Here is a 21,366-nt window from a genome sequence, read left to right on the forward strand (position 1 = left end):
CCCTAATTTGCATACTTAGGCTTCCTAAATCGCGTGCCAGGAGAGCGGGTGCTCGCCGGCTCTCCTGCGAGGTTTTCTGTAATGGCCCAGATCGGATTTATCCACTACAGGCACATTACTGACTGGAAAGGTTTTTATTGCAAATGCTAGTTTAAATAGGGGAGGGAGAGAAAGAGAAAGAGAGAGATGGGGGAGAGCCTCTATAGAGGCCAACATGTAAGTTTACTATTTATACCACTGTAAGAGGGGTTACTTTTAACTCAAGGTGAGGTTTGGGGGGTGGGGTAGGTTTTGGGGAGCAATTTTATGTTAGGATTCATGGGTTCATGGGCCCTTGGCCCGAGGTGAGGGTTGGTACCACCTGTGGGGAGGAGCCCCACAAGTCCCCATCGTCGAGAGGCGAGGTCAGCTGTGGTAGGAGATTCAGTAGTGTAGAGGAATGGAGCATCCTGCGTCACAGCCACGTGATTGTAGGTGCAGTAAAGGGAGTACTGTGGGGGTTCCCGAGGAGCAGGGTGAGAGACCCACAGTATACTCGCTGAACTGGAGAGGCACGTACCAGAGCAGGAAACTCCGAGAGAGAGAGAAGCACTGGGCAGGCCTCGAGGAGCGGGGAGTGCGAGACAGGAACTTCTGGAGGTCTGCAGTGGAGAGTGCTTCAAGGGGCGGGCCTGCGCAGCAAGAGAGGCTCTGGCAAGGTGACGTAGACTAACCCGCAGAGCGGGGAAGCCCGGGTGAATCTCTGCAGTAGTGACGAAAGCAACCCCGGGGAGCGGGGCTGTGCACGATGGAATCTCTTGCAGATAAACGAGGCACTACTCCGAGGAGCAGGGGTGCTGAGTAGAGTCACTGAAACAGAACTAAAGTGCTGCCTCGAGGAGCGGGGAAGCGCATGCACAGTCTCTATGAGGAACGGAGGCACTGCCCCGAGGAGCGGAGAAGCGCGGGTCCAGACTCCAAGCAGAAGGTGATTCCAAGGGGCGACCCTGCAGAGCATGGAGGCCGGTAGGTAGGAACTCTGTGAGGTGCAGGGCTAGCTCGAGGAGCAGGGGAAGCCAGGAGACAAGTTTCACACAAGAGCGCAGCAGGGTCCCCGAGGAGCGGGTACCTGAGCAGAGTCCAGAGGCAGGTAGAACCGATACAGGAACCACAGATCCGAGGAGCAGGAGCGAAGGAACTTGTTGCCAAGTCAGCTAGCAAGGGGTGAAGGCGGTGCTTAAGAATCCCAGCCTGGTGACATCATCAGCCAGGGATGCCCTGAGGTCCCCGCCATTGGGTCTTCAAAGGAGAAGCTGGTAGCGAGCGCGCCTAGGAAGGCCTGGAATCGGCGTGGGTGGTGGCAGCGTCCCAGACGCCATGAGGAGACCTGGGAACCCGGAGGAATGTGGCAGTAGCAGTTAGCCTTAGCCACAAGTAGGCCTGGAGAAGAGAAGAGAGCAGAGCAGTACATGAAGTGAGTTGCATTGGTCGCAGCTGTCTGCGACCGACAGTCATCACATTTTACATACACATTAAGAGGTACGAACAGCAAAGTCGACATCAGTGAAGATTTTCTGTCATTTGGAGTGATGAAAGGTAAAAGAGTAGTTGATTTGTACAATGTACTCTCTCTATCTATGTTGATTGCAGCCAGGTAGAGAGTGGATCAAGCTGGCACTTGTGATAAAAGCCTTTTAGGCCGGTAATGCACAGCTAACATGCATTGTGCTATTTACCAAATGTGTTATGGCATTATTTCATGTGTTAAGGCCCTAACGCAAAATGATAAATGACCTAGTTTGATAGTTAACTTTATTTTAGAGCATAACAGAGTGTGTTTTAAAGATATTCTTTTGTCATCTGGATAACTTATTTTTAAATATATCAGTTTCTGAAGGACAGGTCAAGGGTTGCCAACTATCCTGATCTGGATAACTTATATTTATAATATATCAGTTTTTCATGATATTCTGAGGGCAACACAAAAAAGGAGGAAGTGATTTTTTGGAATTGAAGCCCAAAGCCTCTGAGCTCAGTTTTCTTTTAAGATTTCCATACCGAGGTCTCCTGACATATCAAGGAAACCATTACAATTTCTTTAGGCCAGAACAACTAGAAGCTTTTCAATGAGATAAGCCTATGTATGACTCTGCTTCCTCCAACTTTACCTGGGTTTAGCTATTAGCGTGATTGTCAAGATATAGGCTGTATCTCTCCTTCTGCAGTTAGGCCTTTGTTTTTTCTATAACTTACATTTCTTTCACTTTACAACTTGCTCCCTCTTTATATAGGGGTTCTTACTGTTCCAGAATTCAAGCTTGAGTAGAAAAAAGATTGTTTTCATGTTCCTATTTTCCTTCTTGCTCAGAATCTGTTCTTTTCCTGATTGAGAGATGTCTTAAGTTGTTATATTTAAAAAGTCAATAAAAAAATGTTTGAAAATTAGATTTGAAAATGATGTACATAGTTTGTTGAAACAGGCAATTTAGAGGTTACTACCCTATATATAACTTCTGATTCAAAAGTGTAATTATTGTTTTATAAATATCTGTGTAATTTTCTGCCATTGGAATTTTAACAACAGATACTTGCAAAACTATGAATCTAATGTGTAATTGTCTTTTTGAACCAATTAATCACATATTTTAATAAAATAGCACTCAGCTTGGAGAAGAGATGGCTGAGGGGGGATATGATAGAGGTGTTTAAAATCATGAGATGTCTAGAATGGGTAAATGTGAATTGGTTATTTACTCTTTCGGATAATAGAAGGACTAGGAGGCACTCCATGAAGTTAGCATGTGGCACATTTAAAACTAATAATCGGAGAAAATTCTTTTTCACTCAACGCACAATTAAACTCTGGAATTTGTTGCCATGGGATGTGGTTAGTGCAGTTAGTGTAGCTGGGTTTAAAAAAGGATTGGATAAGTTCTTGGAGGAGAAGTCCATTACCTGCTACTAATTAAGTTGACTTAGAAAATAGCCACTGCTATTACTAGCATCAGTAGCATGGAATAGACTTAGTTTTTGGGTACTTCCCAAGTTTTTGTGGCCTGGATTGGCCACTGTTGGAAAGAGGATGCTGGGCTTGATGGACTTTTGGTCTGATCAAGTATGGCATGTTCTTATGTCCTTAACACAGGCATTTGCCAGACAATGTGATATTACAATGTCCATAACTTTTTATTTTAATTTATTAATTTGAAACAAAACACACTCACTTTTCTGATAATGGGCTGACCTATTAAGACTAGTATTCAAAAATCTGCACTAAAAATGAGTGCAATTTTATAAAACTACAACATAAAATATTAGCTTTATTACCAATGTAGCAAGCTAATGATGTGCATAGTGCACAATAGATAAAAATGTGTGCTAGAGAAAAAAGTGTGCCAAAAAGGAAAGGAAAGCAAAAAAAAGATGTACTGAAAAAATGAATTAAAAACTTAACAAATGCCATGCTGGTGTTGCGATCCCGGGTCGGCCCTGGGACCGCCACTCACCCCCCATCCGGGATCGGGCCGCTTCCAACGCTGTCGGGTCTGCACAGGCCTCAGATGCGGCGCTCCCACTCTGGAGGAGACGTCGGCGTCCTCCCGCGGCTGGCCCCGCCCCCTAGCCGTGCACGCGCGCTAGGGCTCCAGATTTAAAGGGACCAGCGCGGGAAAACTCGGACCTGCCTTCAGATGACATCAAACGCTGCAGGGCTATTTAAGCTCTGCAGCTGGAGCCTTCCCTTGCCTTGCAACGAGGTTCCTCAGGTTTCCTGACTGCTAGTTGCTGCGTTCCTTGGCTTGCTCTTCGTCTTCGACCTGGCTTGACTCCTGACTCGTCCTTCGTCTTGTCCCTTGGTTCTGGTATCTGCTTCTGATCTCTGGCTCCGACCCAGCTTCGTCCACGACCTCGTCTTCAGCTTCTGTCCCTGGCTTGTCTTCCTCTGACCTCTGGTTCTGACCCGGCTCCATCCACGACTCCGTCTCCTGTCTCACCCCCTGGCTTGGCTGCTCCTCTGACTCCCGGCTTCTGACTCGGCTTCGTTCCTGGACCCCGTCTTTGACCTTCGTTGCTCCTCTGGTTCCTGGTGTTTGCCGGCCCAGAAGATTGGCCTAAGTCCCAGCGGCCGGGCCCCTACGGGCTCCTCCTGGGGGGGTTCCGGCTTCCAGGGTGAATCTCCAAAAGTCCCAGCAGCCAGACTCCTACGGGCTCCTCTCGGGGGAGTACAGGTCTCCAGGGTGAAGACTCTTCAGTCACCAGGGCCCAACGTCATCCGTCCTTCCTCCTGCCGCCGAGTCCTTGGTCGCATAGGACTCCGCCTTGTTCCAGTGCCAAAGCCTTCTCCAAGTCCGCCGAGCTGCCTCCCGGTTGGGACGCTTGCTGTGGTCCTCCACAGCGCTCCATCCCCTGTCCCAACCGGCCCAAGGGTCCACATACGTAACAGCTGGGACAGACCAGTGGGCCACTGAATCCAGTCGGTATCACTTGAAAGAACCCAGCAGAACCTAAAAGGAAATTCCTTTCCCTATTGCTCACTCCCAGAAATATAAAGGGGAGACACCCAAGTCTATCTGCCAAGGAATGTTTTATGGCCTTGTTTATGGTTGCCAGCTTTTAATTGTCAAATTTCCAAACACTAAGAGATGCTGATGGTGTTTATGCACGTATGACTTTAGTTGTCTTTATTATTCACCATTAGAAAAACATAGAAATACAGAATATAACGACGGATAAGGATTTATCCAGTCTGCCCAATCCACTTCCTACTACAGTGCCATAGACCCCAGTTAATCTCTGACTTTTCCCTAACTTCTCTGCAATTAATGGTCCTTATGCACTTGAAATATTTTCTGATGCCATTCCCAAGGCTACCCCTTTGGAGCCTCTTATCGGAAAATGTGTGCTTTTACCAGCCCATGGGCTGAACTGCTGTGTTGTAATAGATTTTAGGCCTCTGATTAAATCATGAACTGAAGTCTGTGTAAGTGACACAAAATAAATGCATCCAACACATATTGAATACAGAATAATTACCAAAGCACAGGCTGTACTGTATAATTAATCACAGGGGAGAATTGGATGCTAACCTGCAGGTGGAAGGCTAAAATCAGAACATTTCTGAATATTTTAGCTGTTCCTCTTTTTTCCTTACTGTATCCCAAAAATCTGTACAGTCCGGAAGACATCAGAGCAGTTGGCAACCCCAGTCCTGTCCTTCAGAAAGCTGTCCAGGCCTTTTTTAAACTCAGCTGTGCTGCTAGCTTTGACCACATTCTCTGGCAACAAATTCCACAGCCCAAATGTTCAGCGACTGCAAAAATACTTTTTAAAATTTGATTTCATTCTGCTACTTGGTAGTTTCATGGAATGTTTGCTAGTCCTAGAATTGCTTGACAGAGTAAAAATGTTCCCAATTAACGTGCTGTACACCACTCAGGATTTTGTAAACCTCTATCGTGTTCCTTCTCAGACGTTTCTTCTTTAAGCTGAAAAGCCCTAACCCATTAGCCTTTGCTCATAAGACAGCCATTCCATCCCCTTCATCATTTTTGTTGCCTTCCTCTGAACATTTTCCATTACTGCCATATCTATCTTGAGATTTGGCAGCCAGAGCATCATTAAGTGCGGTCACACCAGAGATCAATACTGAGGTATTCTTATATTCTCTGTATTGTTTTCTATTCCTTTCTCAATAATTCCTAACATTTTTGCATTTTTTGGCTGCTGTCACATACTGAACTGAGGATTTCAATGTGCTTTCTACCAGGACTCTAAGATCTTCTGTCTGAGTGATAACTCTTAATATTGATGAACCTAGCATTGTGCACCTGGAGGTAATTTTCAAAGGAAAATGTAAATGTAACATACTATCGTAGCAAATTTCAAGAACCCATTTACCCATGTTAAGTGCATGTAATGCAGGAAAAACCTAATGAAAATTCGATAGCACATATTTGTTACAATGTATGCTATTGAATTGTCATTAGGTTTTACTTGCATTAAAAGGTGAATTTTAAAAGCCCAACACGTGCATTAATTAGGGGATGCGCAAATATGATGGGCTTGGGCACGCCGAGCGGATTTAAAAAGCTGCCAAGATTCGCGCAAATCTCCTAGAGCGTCCTATCCTAAGATAGGATTCTTTTTCCCTATCTCATCACTTTACACTTGTCCAAATTAAATTTAATCTGCCATTTAGATGCCCAGTCCCAAGTTTTGCAAGGTTCTCTTGCTAATCCGTTCATGTTTTAACAGCTTTGAATAACTTTTGTGTTATCTGCAAATTTGACCACCACACTTATTTCACCTTTATATAAATATTAAACTGAACCAGTCCCAGAAAAGATCCCTGGAGTACAGATGTGTAACCCCTACATTTTTTGCTTTGCTTCACTTTTTTTTATTTTGGGGAGGTTGTTTTTCTGTTCCTTTAATTTTGGTTCATTTGCTAAACTGAAAAAAGAAAAAATTAAAGGTGAAAAACAAAAATGAACTGATTAAAATAGAAAAAAAAATGGGCTTTCTGTGGCCCTGGAAACCCCTTGCTGCTCAGCAAAACGTGAATCTGGGCCTGGGCCTGCTTAGATGGGTTTCCCCAAGGCCAGCCAGGGCCTCTCCGGGCCACTTCAACCCCCACTCCCAGCGCAGAAAGCCGAGTAATAAATAACTAAACCAAACTAATCTGACCCAGCTGACCCAAGGCCTGCCCAGGCCCTTCCCTCCATTTCGATGTGCCAGAGCCGGGAGCTCCTACCCCACCAGCCTCCCACTTATCCCCTGCCCAGATCCTGATACAAAAAAAGAACAGGAGCAATGCCCACTTTCTCCTGCCCGGGTCCCACGTGACATCGTGTCCAAAGCGACAACCCATTCATTTTGTCCGTCCACCTCTTCTGCTCATTTTTATAGTCCCGTTTTATTGCTTTTCGCAACCCACGTATTATTAGCAGTTGATTCAAGTCACTTCGATTAATTTGAGGTCCATCTTCAGCTGCTGGCTGGCTAGGAAAATTAGCTGAGATTTTTAGTGGTGCAGACAGGCCCCTGAACATACCCAGCTATCTTCAGATTAGCCAGATAAATGTATCCCGCTAACTTTGGGACTACTCTTGAGCTGTCCTAAAGTTATTCAGCTATGGTGGACAGATACTATTGAAAATCAGCGTTTATCCAGCTAGCTGAGCAGGATAACCGGCCCTGCCCCAAAATGCCTCCGCCATACCCCTGACTTATTGGGCCAACATTACAACTGGATATAAAGTTTGTCCGCTAAGTCCAGGGTGGTCAGACTAGTGGGATTTTTAATTCTTGGTGTTTGGCTAAGTGCAGCTCTAGACAATTAATGCGGTCATCCTAAATTCATTCTGGTCATAATATATTACTATTTACCATATTACTTAAAATATTCCATAATTTTCCACTATTGATTTCAAGTTAATATTTTAAAGAGTTTTACAATGACATTAGAAAGGATATAAACAAATGAGTGCATTGCAGCTATTAATATCAGATGATCAAATACTTAATGCAGCAACAATTGATTGAGAAACTGATATCACTGCATCTAGTTATTGGTATATTAACATTTTGTTTCTTCAGTATTATGGAGCATCCTTAATGCAGTAGCAATATGTGAAATAGAATATACTTACCTTTGATATTTCTCCTAGATTTCTGCAAGAAAACTGCCTTAAAACTATATCAAAGAAAGCATTTTTTGGATTATTTAAACTTGAAAAACTGTGAGTGATTTTTCTATTATGAAATTGTTCTTTTGATTATATGTGTGTAAGCCAGTGGTTCATTAAATTATTCCTTTCCCTGCTGAGTAGGGCAAATTATATTTCAAAGGAGATAGCTCCTGTCTTCTTTCTTTTGTTGGTATACAAACGAATGCAAATGACAAATGTTTCCTTTGAAGCTCAAAGAAGAACCCCTAATTATAAGGGTTATATTACATTCCTTTTGATGTAACAAGGAGGTGGCTTTGACTGGAAGCAAATGCTGTATTATTTGCTAGACTGCAATGACACTTAGAGGATATGACTGGAAAAGCAGGATACTAGAATTTATTACAATTAACTTTTCATGAAATGCTAAATTATATTTGAACTGACAAATAAGATATTCTTGCATCAGAGCTTGGCTTGGTAATAACTGCCTGGAACCAATGAGGGGCAAGGGATTGAATACTAATGAGCTTTTTAAATTGACTATAAAAGGTAATGATCATTTGTTAGAGAGAGGACGGAGACAGAAGGAGAGAGATACAGAGGTGTAGTTGAGGTTTATCTGTAGCTGGCCCCAAATTGAGGAAACAAAAGTAAAGTTGTCATGGTTGGTGAGCTCTTGGGACTGAGGCATGATTGATGCAGCCAGGCAGGCGAACCCACTAGGCCCACGCCATCAATAGGTGGACACACTCAGGGACTGCGTCTGGGTTTCACCTTTACCAGCCCCTTTCCCAGCAGGTTGAGCCCTTGGATTTGGGTGCAGGCAAGACTTAGGCAAGATCCCAAAAGGATGTCCGGGAACAGGCCAATGGTCAGGGCAGGCAAAGTAGAGGCAAAGTTGGTTACCAGACCAAAGTCAGGGCAGGTGGCATGTGGGTAAAGTCAGGTAAAAGGCCAAGGTCAAACAGGAGAAGTCAACCCGTGAGGAAGCAAGAGTCTAGGCTGGAACATAAGAACATGCCATACTGGGTCAGACCAAGGGTCCATCAAGCCCAGCATCCTGTTTCCAAAGGTGGCCAATCCAGGCCATAAGAACCTGGCAAGTACCCAAAAACTAAGTCTATCCCATGTTACTGTTGCTAATAATAGCAGTGGCTATTCTCTAAATCAACTTAATTAATAGCAGGTAATGGACTTCTCCTCCAAGAACTTATCCAAGCCTTTTTTAAACACAGCTATACTAACTGCACTAACCTCATCTTCTGGCAACAAATTCCAGAGTTTAATTGTGCGTTGAGTGAAAAAGAATTTTCTCCAATTAGTTTTAAATGTGCCACACGCTAACTTCATGGAGTGCCCCCTAGTCTTTCTGTTATCTGAAAGACTAAATAACCGATTCACATCTACCTGTTCTAGACCTCTCATGATCTCTTTCTTGCGTGGTAGCTCCTAATATGGAACCTAACATTGAGTAACTGTAGCATGGTTATTTTTCCCTATATACATCACCTTGCACTTATCCACATTAAACTTCATCTGCCATTTGGATGCCCAATTTTCCAGTCTCTGGTTATGATTTAACTACTCTGAACAATTTTGTATCATCTGCAAATTTGATTACCTCACTTGTTGTATTTCTTTCCAGATCATTTATAAATATATTGAAAAGTACAGGTCCCAAAACAGATCCCTGAGACACTCCACTGCCCACTCCCTTCCACTGAGAAAATTGCCCATTTAATCCTATTCTTTGTTTCCTGTCTTTTAGCCAGTTTGTAAGCCACGAAAGGACATCGCCACCTATTCCATGACTTTTTACTTTTCCTAGAAGCCTGACTCTCATGAGGATCTTTGTCAAACGCCTTCTGAAAATCCAAATACACTACATCTACCGATTCACCTTTATCTACATGTTTATTAACTCCTTCAAAAAAGTGAAGCAGATTTGTGAGGCGAGACTTGCCTTGGCTAAAGCCATGCTGACTTTCTTCCATTAAACCATATCTTTCTATATGTTCTGTGATTTTGATATTTAGAACCCGTTCCACTATTTTTCCTGGCACTGAAGTCAGGCTAACTGGTCTGTAGTTTCCCAGATGACCTCTGGAGCCCTTTTTAAATATCGGAGTTACATTAGCCACCCTCCAGTCTTCAGGTTCAATGGATGATTTTAATGATAGGTTACACATTTTTACTAATAGGTCTGAAATTTCATTTTTTAGTTCCTTCAGACCCTATAGTTCTCTCTCTGATGTTACAGAACTGAGTTCCTGAACCCTAGGGTACTAAGATGAAGAATAAAAGAAAGTTCTTTAAGGAAAATGAGAAAACCAGAAACAAGAGGCAGGAAGGATGGAAAAAATGTCTCCTCACAAAAGAAAAGTTTCTAAAAACCATGGCAAAATAGGAAAAGGACTAGGGGGCACGCCATGAAGTAAGCAAGTAGCACATTTAAGACTAATTGGAAAACAGTCTTTTTCACTCAACGCACAATTAAGCTCTGGAATTTGTTGCCAGAGGATGTGGTTAGTGCAGTTAGTGTAGCTGGGTTCAAAAAAGCTTTGGATAAATTCTTGGAGGAGAAGTCCATTAACTGCTATTAATCAAATTGACTTAGGACATGGCCTCTGCTATTACTGGCATCAGTAACATAAGATCTTTTGGGTGTTTGGGTACTTGCCAAGTTCTTGTGGCCTGGTTTGGCCTCTGTTGGAAACAGGATGCTGGACTTGATGTACCCTTGATCTGACCCAGCATGGCAATTTCTTATGTTCTTATGTTCTTAAAGGGTACCATTCCTTCTTCACTTAACCATGCCTCAACTCCAGAGACTCCAAGGTCCTTCCCTAGGAAAAACAAAACAAAGGGGAGCAGCAAAGGGACATGATTTCCTTAGGATGGTCAATTTAAAACTCCATAGCGTATGATGATGGCAGGGATTTATGTAGACTAGCAATAGACCATCTTAGTCTCCCACTTGGAGGAGCTCCAACCCACCATATCTTTGCTATACTGTTCCCCCATAAAATGAACTGATCCCCTTAGTAGGAATCCACTGGATTATCTACAGTCCAAGTTTCTTTGTTAGATTTAAAAACAACATAAAAATTAACAGTAACTAGAAACACCAAGGAAAATGTACAAATAATATAACATTTAAAGTATTCAAATATGGCAACACAATTCATCATCCCGATCCAAGGAGGCAATATTCAGATGGCTTGTTTGGCTAAGTTTTGAACTTAAACAGAAACCAGTGGCGTAGCTATGGGTGGGCCTGGGTGGAACCTGGCCCATCCACTTTGAGATCAGTCTCAGGCACTTATCATTGCCCAGTGGCTGGAGAAGAGAGACCCTGTCATAGGGCCCTCGTGCACAGGCCAGGCACTTCCAGGTGTGCACCTGTCCCACCAAAGGCAGGAGACCTACGAGGCTGCTAGTGGCTCCCATCCCACCGGCGGCTAGGAAAAGAATGAGGCCCAGGAGGCTGCCAGTGAACCCTGTCCCACTGGCGGTCAAAGAAAGAAGAGGCCTGAGAGGCTGCCGGTGGACCCCCATCCCATCGGTGGCCGAGAAGAGAACCCCGCCAGGAGAGACCCCATTCAACTGCTCCTCCTTGTATTCAGGCCCTACAGAATTCCAAACTCTTGCAGCTAGCATGTGCTCTATGCTGATCTTGCGATGCACAAGATCAGCATAGAGGAAGTGCTAGCTGCAAGAATTTAGTATAGCACAGAGAAGCCAGCACTCAAGAAGAGGCAGCAGAATCAGCTCCCCATTCTGTTCCTGATGGGGAGACTGCCTGGGTTTTGTGTTTATGAGTTAATGGGAACCTTCCTGGGGAGAGGTGTTGGTGTGAATGAAAGCCTGCCTGGGGGTGTGTATGCATGGAAGGCTGTCTGGGGGGGGGGGGGGGGGAGGTGTGAATGGGAGGCTGCCTGGGGGAGAGATGTGAATGGGAGTTTACTGTTGGGTGAGGTGGAAGTGTGAATAGGAGTGGCCCTGGGTGTGTGTGTGAATGGGAGCCTACTGTTGGGTGGGGGTGTGAATGGGAAGCTGCCTGGGGGGGAAGAGTTGTGAATGGGAGCCTGCCTGGGGGAGGGGAGGTGTGAATGGGAGCCTGCCTAGGGGTGAGTGAGCCTGTGTGTGTGTGAAGTAGCGTATGTGTGTGAAAGTGGGAGCCTGCGTGTGAGAGGGAGCATGAGAGTGTGAGCCTCTGTGAGTATATAGGAATCGCAGCCTGCATGTGAGAGTGAGAGCCCGAGTGTGTGTGTGAGAATGTGAACCTGTGCATGAATGAGAATGTAAGCGTGAGAGCTTGTGTGTGTCTGTGAGCCTGTGTGTGAGAGACAGCCTATATGTGTGTGTGGGGGGGGGGGGAGTGAGAGCCTGCATGTGGGAGAGAGCATATGAGAATGGGAGCTTGAGTAAGAGAAAGCATGCAAGAGTGGGAGCCTGTGTGAGAGAAAGCATGTATGTGAGAGAGCGCCTGTGTTTGTATGAAGGAAAAGGAAAGAAGACAAGAGGAGAGAGAAGAAACACAAAGAATAAAAGATACCCAGAAAAAGGAATTAGGAAAAGACAAAGGGAACAAAGAGCCTGGGCCCAACCGATTAGAAAAATAAAACAGATCAGACAACAAAGGTAAAAAAAAAATATATAATTTTGACTTTCAGTGACTGAAATATGCCATCTTTGGGAATGTGAATTTCTTATATATTTGTATTTAGCTTTTTGTTTAGTATTCCAGTGTTCACAAAATCTGGATTCTCAGGCTTTCCATTTCAGTTTTGTCTGCAAGTTTAATTTCTAATTTGTAGTCCCTTATTCTGTATAGGGTAAAGGTCTGGCTGTGTTGCGCAAGTGTAACAGAGGTACAGAATTTTGGCTATTGTGTAGTATCTCTGTAGGGATTTGTAGCAATTTGCCTTGTTTTGTTTTCCCACTAGGTGGTGTATTAGTCTTCTAAGCTTGGTAAAATGCTTGCCTTTGCTGTCTTTTTGTAGATAAGGATGCTGCTATTTGAGTCCTAAGATCTACTGCTGTTATGGTATGGTATGGTATGATATGGAAAGGTTCTGGGCATTGTTTTTTTGTTTTTTTTTTTGTAGGGATTTGTCTTACTTCACAAAGCGTTTGACATTGGAGGGAGTTTGTTTTGTTGTCACTGAGGTGGACCCAGAATTCAAACATATTTATTTTGCATGTCCTAGCTCAGTTCTACACCTGTTGCAAATCTCAAGTTCTTATGATGATTATTATGATTGTTGCTGTTTTATTGTAATTATTATATTCTCTGCATTTTTGGAAAGAGGATTAAAAAAAGAATACATTGATATTTGTTTTATTACGTGATTCGATCTGATGTTTCTGTTAAGTGTTCTTTGTTTACTTTTTATATAATGTGTATTTATAAAGTGCCATAAATATAAAATAAATTAATATAGATTAATGAGGTATTTTTAATGCTGGTAAGTGCTTGAAATAATAGAATTTAAATATTTTAAAGCATCATTCATGATTGAACTAGTTAGAAACCCATTGTCAGGTGTACTCTAAGGAAATATTTATCAATAAGAGTACAATTAGTAGGGCTCAGCCTATACGTTAATTGCCACCCATGTTAACCTTAGCCCCCCCCCCCCAAAAAAAAATTTCATTTCTGGCTACGCCTCTGCCAGAAACACAGCAGGTTTTAAATTTCTTGCTGCTCTGAATGGCTCCAATTAATCAGCTAAATATTTAGTTAGATAAAAGTTAGCCAGATACATTGGAGGCATTCTGGGGGTGTCCTGGAGCAGAATTAAAGCCTGGATTCATCATTCTTTTGCAGAATGATGAATCCTGCGAAAATGGGGGTGGGGGGTGAATGGGGAGCGGGCCTGCGAAAGCCCGCAGCCTTCACACCATGGCGGTGCGCCGGCTTTCGCACCAAATATCGCTACCATGAAAGGTGGTGCTATTCGACGCGCTACTGCTGATGATAACGTTATTAACCTTTATCGCTGGCAGCGAAGACACCGCCGAGTCAGCCTCCTCGCCACCCCGACTCCTCCCCTCACTGCTCCGACTCCGCCCCGACTCGAATTTGCATTCTATTGCATGCAAAAAGGCCCTTTTCGCATGCGATAAGCCTTTGATAAATAACCCCCTAAGTTAGCTGGATAATGTATCCAGCTAAGCCTAGTCCTGCTTGAGAGTAGTCCTAAAGTTAGATTTCAGCAGCAAAATCATCTCTGTTTTATATTTTCCTAGCTTATTGTACTGTGGTTCACCTTCATGGATCAGCTTATGCCGCTAAGTTAGAAGTTACTTTTAGTTTGTTTTTTTGAATTAGTTATAGTATTACTATGTCATGTATTTCTGATGTAGCTTATATATTTTTATATGAACTATTTTAATTGTTTTGTAAAGCAATATATCAAAACTAATAAAAAGAAACTAATTTGAATTATATGGCTATAGTCAGCAGAGCACCTTATCGGCAATGCTCCACTGAATATCCATGACAATTTATTTAGCTAACTTGAGCATGATAAATTAACTTCTTGCCATGCTGCTGAATATTGGCATATCAATGTCTAACACTTTTACAATAAGGATGTGCATTCATTTGAAATGAAAATGAAAAATGCGATATTTTCCCGAAAAAAAAATTGTGAATTTTTCATTTTGGGGAAATAGTACATTACAGTGCACTATTACTGAAAAGGACCTCTGGTTGGACCCAGCTTTGACCTAGTCCTGTCACTGGGGTCTGGATTGAGTCCCATCAATGAGGCTCAGGCTCCCAACTCCAAGGCATGCCTGAAGCCAGGTACTGTCACTGTGGCCTAGGTTCAGGCCTGACAGATGAGACCCAGCTAAGGGAGGGTCCCATCACTGAGGCCTAGGCCCAGGCCCAATGCCAGGGCCCAACCAAGGCTGGGTCCTGTTGTCAAGATCTGGGCTTAGGCTTAGGCCCAGACTTGAGGCCTAAGCCCAAGCCCAGGCCTGATGCCAGGGTCTGGCTGAGGCTGGGTCCTGAAACCAAGATCCATGTCCGAGGCCCTGACTGAGGCCAGGACCTAGTGTTGGGCCTGGGCTGAGCATAGCCCTTGGGCCCAGGTATAAGCTAGGTTTAGGTCTCAGCAGCAGGACCAGGCCTTAGCTGGGCCCCGGCATCAGGCCTGGGCCTAGGCTTAGGCCTTTGTAACGGGATCTTGCCTCAATTTGGGCCCTGACATCGGGCCCAGGCTTGGGCCTTGACAAGGGGAATTAGCTGGGGGTCAGGTCCTGGCATCAGACCTGGGTCTAGGCCCAAGCCTTAGTGATGGGACCCAGCCTTGGGGCAGGCCTCGGCAAAGGCACTTGTCTTTGGGCCAGGCCCTGGCTTCAGGCCCAGGTTCATTTCTTCTTTTACAGTGAAGTCATTGGGGCCTATGACTTGCTTCCCTCATGGACTTCAATGTAAAAAAACCAAAAAGAATGAATGAAGCGTACCAACAAATTCACACGTGACAAATGGCTGTGCACTTTGAAACAAATGAACAACCGAACTGAATATTTTTCCTTTGTTCATCCTTATTTTCCAACTCTGTTATGTTTCCAAACTGCCCCCATGTCATATTTATGGTTTTCTCCTAAAATTGTACATTCAACAAGTCATTATTTTCCAGTTATCATTTTGACTGTCAAGTACAGGATCAAATCTAATAACATTTGAGTACAGCAAGAATGTTGATCCTTTATTCATCAAATTTATGTTCAATATCTTTATTAAGTATTCATCAAATGTATAGCTTATCTTTCCAGTTCATAACACAATAAAAGTGAGGCACAACCTGAAGAAACATAAAACAGATTAAAACATGGAACAATTATGCCATATGTAATAAAATTATGCTAAGGCCAATCATCCTAAAACCATCCTCAATACATAAATTTGGAGCCCTAGACTCAGCTTGAGCAGAAGGCGCAAGATGCTTCTCAACCATCCTTGGAGTGTGTAGCTGAAGAGACTGAAGGCCTTACTGCATAGTAGGGATGTGCAGGTCAAAATATTTTGTTTTTGTTCATTTTTTCACTTCAGGGATTTGTTTTCTTTCATTTTTTCTGTTTTTAGGGACTGTAGCTTTGAAATGAGCGGGTGTGAGCACACATACACTGGAGTTTTAAATTGTCTGCGCAAGTGTGCATGTATAGCATAAAATATGCCTAGTATGCATATGTGAGCCTCTAACTCAATAATGTTCTCTCTTTTTTTTTTTTTTAATGAGGCAGGTTTATTTACCTTGGTTTTATTTACCTTGGTCATTCTTTTGTTATCTCAGTGTTAATCTCTCTTTTGCCTTCTCTTCATTCCAAGTTGCATTTTATCCCTGTTTTATTGTAACTGCTACCTTATTCTTCTATCACATGTTAATGTTTTTAAGTTATTAAGTATTTATTCTGTTGTCACACCTTGTTATTTGTAAACCGGCATGATGCGACTCCCATCGCGAATGCCGGTATATAAGAAATTTAAATAAATAAATAAATAAATTTTAAGCAGTTATGCAATGAAATGTTATGTGTGTATCTTTCCTTAGGACTTGTCAGCTTTTACATGCGCAAGTGAGTCCATGACCTGCTATTAATTAAGTTGACTTAGATAATAACCACCGCTATTACTAGCAACAGTAACATGGAATAGACTTAATTTTTGGGTACTTGCCAGGTTCTTATGGCCTGGATTGGCCACTGTTGGAAACAGGATGCTGGGCTTGATGGACCCTTGGTCTGACCCAGTATGGCTAACCAGTTTGTCCACTTAGTCCACCAGTTTGCCCAGTTTATCTCTAGGTCATCAAGACCCTTCTGGTTCTTCAGCCTGCGCTACCCCTAGTTTACTCAAACTTGACATCTGGTCAGTTTTTGGCTATAATGAGAGCAGAAACAAATATGCACAGTCAACAACCCTGCATATGCTGCATTTGCAGGATTTAAAAATGGGATTTATGGGCGTAAATGTTAGCCCTGCCCCGAAACACCCCTGACCCACCCCCAAACCCACCCCTTTTTTGGTGCATTCTGTTCTGCACACATTTTCTGGGTTTAAAATAATTTTTGGGGTTTAAAATAAGAATTGCTCGCATTGGGCCCATATACTCACATATATGGGCTGCTTTGTTCGAGCAACTTTTAAAATTCACCCTTTAATGTTTATTTTGGTTCAGTTTTCTTCCCAAACCAAAATAAGCATTAAAAATATCAAAAAAGTAACATATATAAAAAACAGGGCCTCAGAGCCCTTCAACTCCATCCTAATCTGCAATGAAAACCACAGGACTAGGGCCTATCCAGCCGGCAGAGCTGAGCCCAGCTGGGGCCTCCTGGGCTCCTCCAACCACCTCCTGAAAACCTTTCTGAGCCGGGAACCTCCCTGGCCCCCACTTAACCCTTCTGTGGTAGTCCCTAAGATGAGAGGGGCAAGAGTGATGCCCACTCGCTCCTGCATCAATGTGCTGTCTTTTTAAAAAAGACACCAGCAACCCTGAAACTGGTGCCAAAGTGATGTCTTTTTCAGTTCAGATATGCCATTCATTTAAAATGAATGCACATCCCTACCGCATAGCTTGCTTTTTTTTTTAGCATGCACAAAAGGTTCTTAATATGCATGTTCAACTTTATTGCATAGGCCCAAATGTAATGTATTGCTATCACTATCATAGGCCCAAATGTAATGTATTGCTATCACTATAAGCCTGGTAAACCTGAACCAAAATAATTTTCAATTTAAAAGTTTAATTAGAAAATACAGCTGTTGCGATCCCTCCTGTTGCTGCGCTACAGGAGGTATCTTACCTTCCTCCCGGAGGCCGCTTCTAAGCCAGGGCCTCTCCTGTGCACCATCCGGGACTTGCTCCAGGGCCTGGGAGGCCTAGCGGTTCCTGTGGCCTGCCTGTGGCATGCATGCGTTTGGACTTCCTGTTTGGTGACGCCCTTCTCCTAGGGGCCGGCCCGCAGCTCTCTACCTCACTTATAGGACCAGCGAGGGGCGGTCCTGGCAAACTCCTCCCAGGGAGTTGCCTACAACCTCCAGTATATAAGGACTTTCTTGTTGAAGGAGTTCGATTCCATGAACCCCTGAAGACTGCACAGCTGTGATGCCTCTCGTCTCATCATGCTGCAGTGAAACGCACAGCCATCTTGATTTACTAACATTTGCAACGCAAATAACACGTAATGACGTACTTACGCACTAACGTTTAGTGAACGTGACTCCATTTTGGATTCATATTTTGTATTGTATTAATACGAACGCTGTCGCGAATATCTAACCTGTCAATTAAATGACGAAACAATAGTCTGATCATAAGCTACACCTACTAGAGACCACGCTAGCTATTGCTTGTTCAGCAGTTTGTAAAATGTTTGTTCAGCAAAACCAGAACGCATGTGTGAAAGATAAGAACTGTAAAGTGTATAAAGGTTTGCTCCAGAGGGGGCGTGGCATGCAGTTGTACTAAGCCGTTGTCTTAGCTGCATCTTGCTGGCAATAAAAGTCTATCTTCACGGATCAGTTGTCTGGGCCTTCTTACTGACAGAAAAAGAGACGGTTACATTGGCGAGCCAGCCAGGAGGTACCGGAGACGCTATTTTAGCTCTCCAGAAGGTCCGGTAGTTTGGTGGCGGAGCGGTCCCCCTGATACACCTGGTGAGTGGCCACCGCTGAGTTCAGCGATCAGGTTTCTAAGGGGATCGTTCCACAGAAATTCTGCCGGGACCTCTGGATTGATGATCCGGGAAGAAGGCTTTCATGACGATCGGAAGACCCCTGCAGGCGAGTATTATGGGAATCTGGAAATAAGTAAAGACTAGCTAGCTCAGGAAATAGCCCGGTCTTTTCTGGCTGACCGAGGGGGCCTTGATCACACCCCACGCAGTGTGTTAGTAGGAATTATGCTCCGAAGACCACGCGGATAATCTGTATGGAAATAATAAGTAACGTATACGATAGTGGGAATAGGTTTCTTGTTGTGTGAAAGAGAGTGAATGGCCTCGCAGTTCTAGACCGGGCGACCGCGTTCTAGTCGGGGCAATTGTGACCCTTTGTGTCTGACGGATACGGACCCCTTACCTATCCGTCTTCCCTTCCCTCCTTTGTCTGTGAACTCTATCCTAATGGGAGGGAGCGGGTCGACTCCGTTAAAAGTCATGACGGAACACTATAGCGAAGTGTTCGATGAACATAAATGTACAAAACCCGGAATGATTCAACGATGCACCCATAAATGGCCCGGTTTCTGTGTAAATTGGCCTCCTACAGGAACCTTTAATTTCCAAACGGCCACACGGGTCCAGAAAATAGTTATACGAGAAGGGAATCCGGGTTGCCCTGAGGATATACCATACATAACCGCGTGGATCGCAGTTATTGAAAATCCTCCATCCTGGGCGAAGAAATTAGTGGAGGGAGCCGCCCTCGTAATGGTGGCTCAAGCATGTAAGATGGGAGACCAGAAATCCCCAAACCGGAAGAGAAAGGGCAAAGCGGCCATATTGGACTCTACAGAGCATGCGTCAGCTGAGGCGGCCATATTTGTAGTACAAGGGAATCCACGGACTCCAGAAAAAAAAAAATTAAACCCCTGCCGCCTCCAGCATTGCCCGACGCTGAAAATATTTTGCCGCCGCCATATGCCCCTTCCTATCCCCCCACATATCCCATGCCACCAAGCCCCCCAGTCCCCTCCAATGCGCAAGCTGATCCAAGAATGGCACTAGCTCATGAAGAACGACCTGGAACGGCGACCGCGAAGGAAGAAGGCGGCGGCGAGGCATCCGTATCAGATGGAACTCGCAGTAAGACCCAAGCCGCAGCTAGTTTGCAATTACCAATCAGGGAAACATCAACTGTTGTTCCCGTAGTCCCAACTGAAGAAAACGAGCATCGTACTACGCAAATAATAAGATTATTTACTTACATACCTTTTACATCCAGCGATCTTTTTAATTGGAAACAGCTGGGGCCATCATACGCTGAAAAGCCAGAACAGATGGTAGACTTTTTACGGGGCATTTTCGCTGCCCACAACCCTAACTGGGCTGACATCCGGCACCTAGCCTCTATTCTTTTCACCACTGAAGAACGCCGGCAACTACAACTAAACATGGAAGAGGCAGCTCGATTAGGAGCCGGATCAGACGGACGTCCCGAAGACGCAGTAAGGGACTTAGCCCCGACTGCGGATCCTAACTGGGATTTCCAGACTGCGGCAGGGCGGGAGCGCATAACCGCCTATCAGACCGCGTTTCTTGAGGCTTTAAAGAAAGGGAAGCAGAAGGTTGTAAATATGGGAAAAATCAAAGACGTGGTGCAGCAGAGAGATGAATCCCCCGGAAACTTTTTGGAGCGATTAATGGACGCATATCGTCAATACAGCCCATTTGATCCTGAGGATCCCAAATATCAATCTATCATACTGATGAGCTTCGTTAGTCAGTCCTGCCCAGACATCCGCCGGAAGTTGCAAAAGCAGGAAGGGTTCGAGGGCATGAATATCAGCCAATTAAAGGTAATGGCTGATAAAGTGTATGTAAACCGAGAACCGGATGGAGACAGCAAGGAAAAGAAAGAAACTAGAAAGTTAAGAGAACGTGTTAGTCTGTTAGCCGCAGCGTTGGAAGAAACTAATTTCGGGAACCCGTCTAGGCAGTATAATGGGTATCCCGGATTCCGAGGAAGGGGCAACCCACCATCAAGAGGGCTGCCAAGAGGACGAGCGAATAGAGGAGGATTGGTTAGAGGTGGAAGAATGCCATTGGGAACCAACCAATGCGCATATTGTAAACAAGAAGGGCATTGGAAGTCTGAGTGTCCGGTGCGCCAGCAAGCAAAGCCGGGCGAATACGCACCGCCCAAATCTAAAGAAGCAGAATGGCAGATGACTGTAGGCGAAACTTCCGGCGAGGATAGCGAAGCATGACTAGAAAGGGGAACTCTTCCTCTAGACCCCCTTGTGGAGATAAAAGTGGGGGCTGAAACGTTCAAAGGACTGTTGGATACGGGTGCTCAACGATCTGTGATGACCACAGCCATCACCACGCCTACTTCAAGAAACATCTCTATAGTTGGGGCTTCCGGAAAACCACTAACTGCTCCCTTCCTTCAAAAACGGCAAGTTACAATAGGAGGACAGTTAGTGTCCCATCAATTCCTCTACGTGCCAGGGTGCCCAGTACCTCTCATAGGAAGAGACCTCCTATGTAAATTAAGGGCTACCTTGCAATTCGAACCTACCGGTGAAATCAAGGCATCCTTTGCCGATAGCCCAGTTTCCCTGATATGTCCACTACAAGAAGAATGGAGACTGCATCTCCCCGTTCTTGAACAAATCACTCTGCATCGATACGAAGGGGACACCCCTCTTAACGAACAGCGCAGACAACTGATGGATAGTGTGCCCCAAGTATGGTCCGAACAGAACCCGGGAGGAATAGCTATCGACGCTACCCCCATATGGATAGAAATGAAGCAGAATGCACAGGTGATCAATCAACCTCAATACCCCATTCCATACATGGCCAGAGAAGGAATTGAAGTACACCTGCAGAGACTGTATGATTTGGGAATTCTCAGGCGAATCCGATCTGCTTGGAACACCCCTCTACTGCCCGTAAAGAAACCCGGTTCTTCTGACTACCGACCTGTACAAGATTTACGGAAAGTGAATAATCAAGTAGCAGATCTAGT

General features: G+C 44.4%; 1 protein-coding gene across 1 annotated transcript in view; it reads left to right on the forward strand.

Moving 5' to 3' along the window:
• The window catches only part of RXFP2 (relaxin family peptide receptor 2), a 213,145-nt gene that overhangs the window by 63,762 nt on the left and 128,017 nt on the right, over positions 1-21,366 (forward strand). The window contains exon 5 of the mRNA XM_029603167.1: positions 7,647-7,718. Within this exon, the coding sequence (XP_029459027.1) occupies positions 7,647-7,718 (72 nt within the window). The remainder of the gene's footprint in view (positions 1-7,646; positions 7,719-21,366) is intronic.

The sequence above is a fragment of the Rhinatrema bivittatum genome, chromosome 5, assembly GCF_901001135.1.
Source record: "Rhinatrema bivittatum chromosome 5, aRhiBiv1.1, whole genome shotgun sequence".
Taxonomy (NCBI): Eukaryota; Metazoa; Chordata; class Amphibia; order Gymnophiona; family Rhinatrematidae; genus Rhinatrema; species Rhinatrema bivittatum.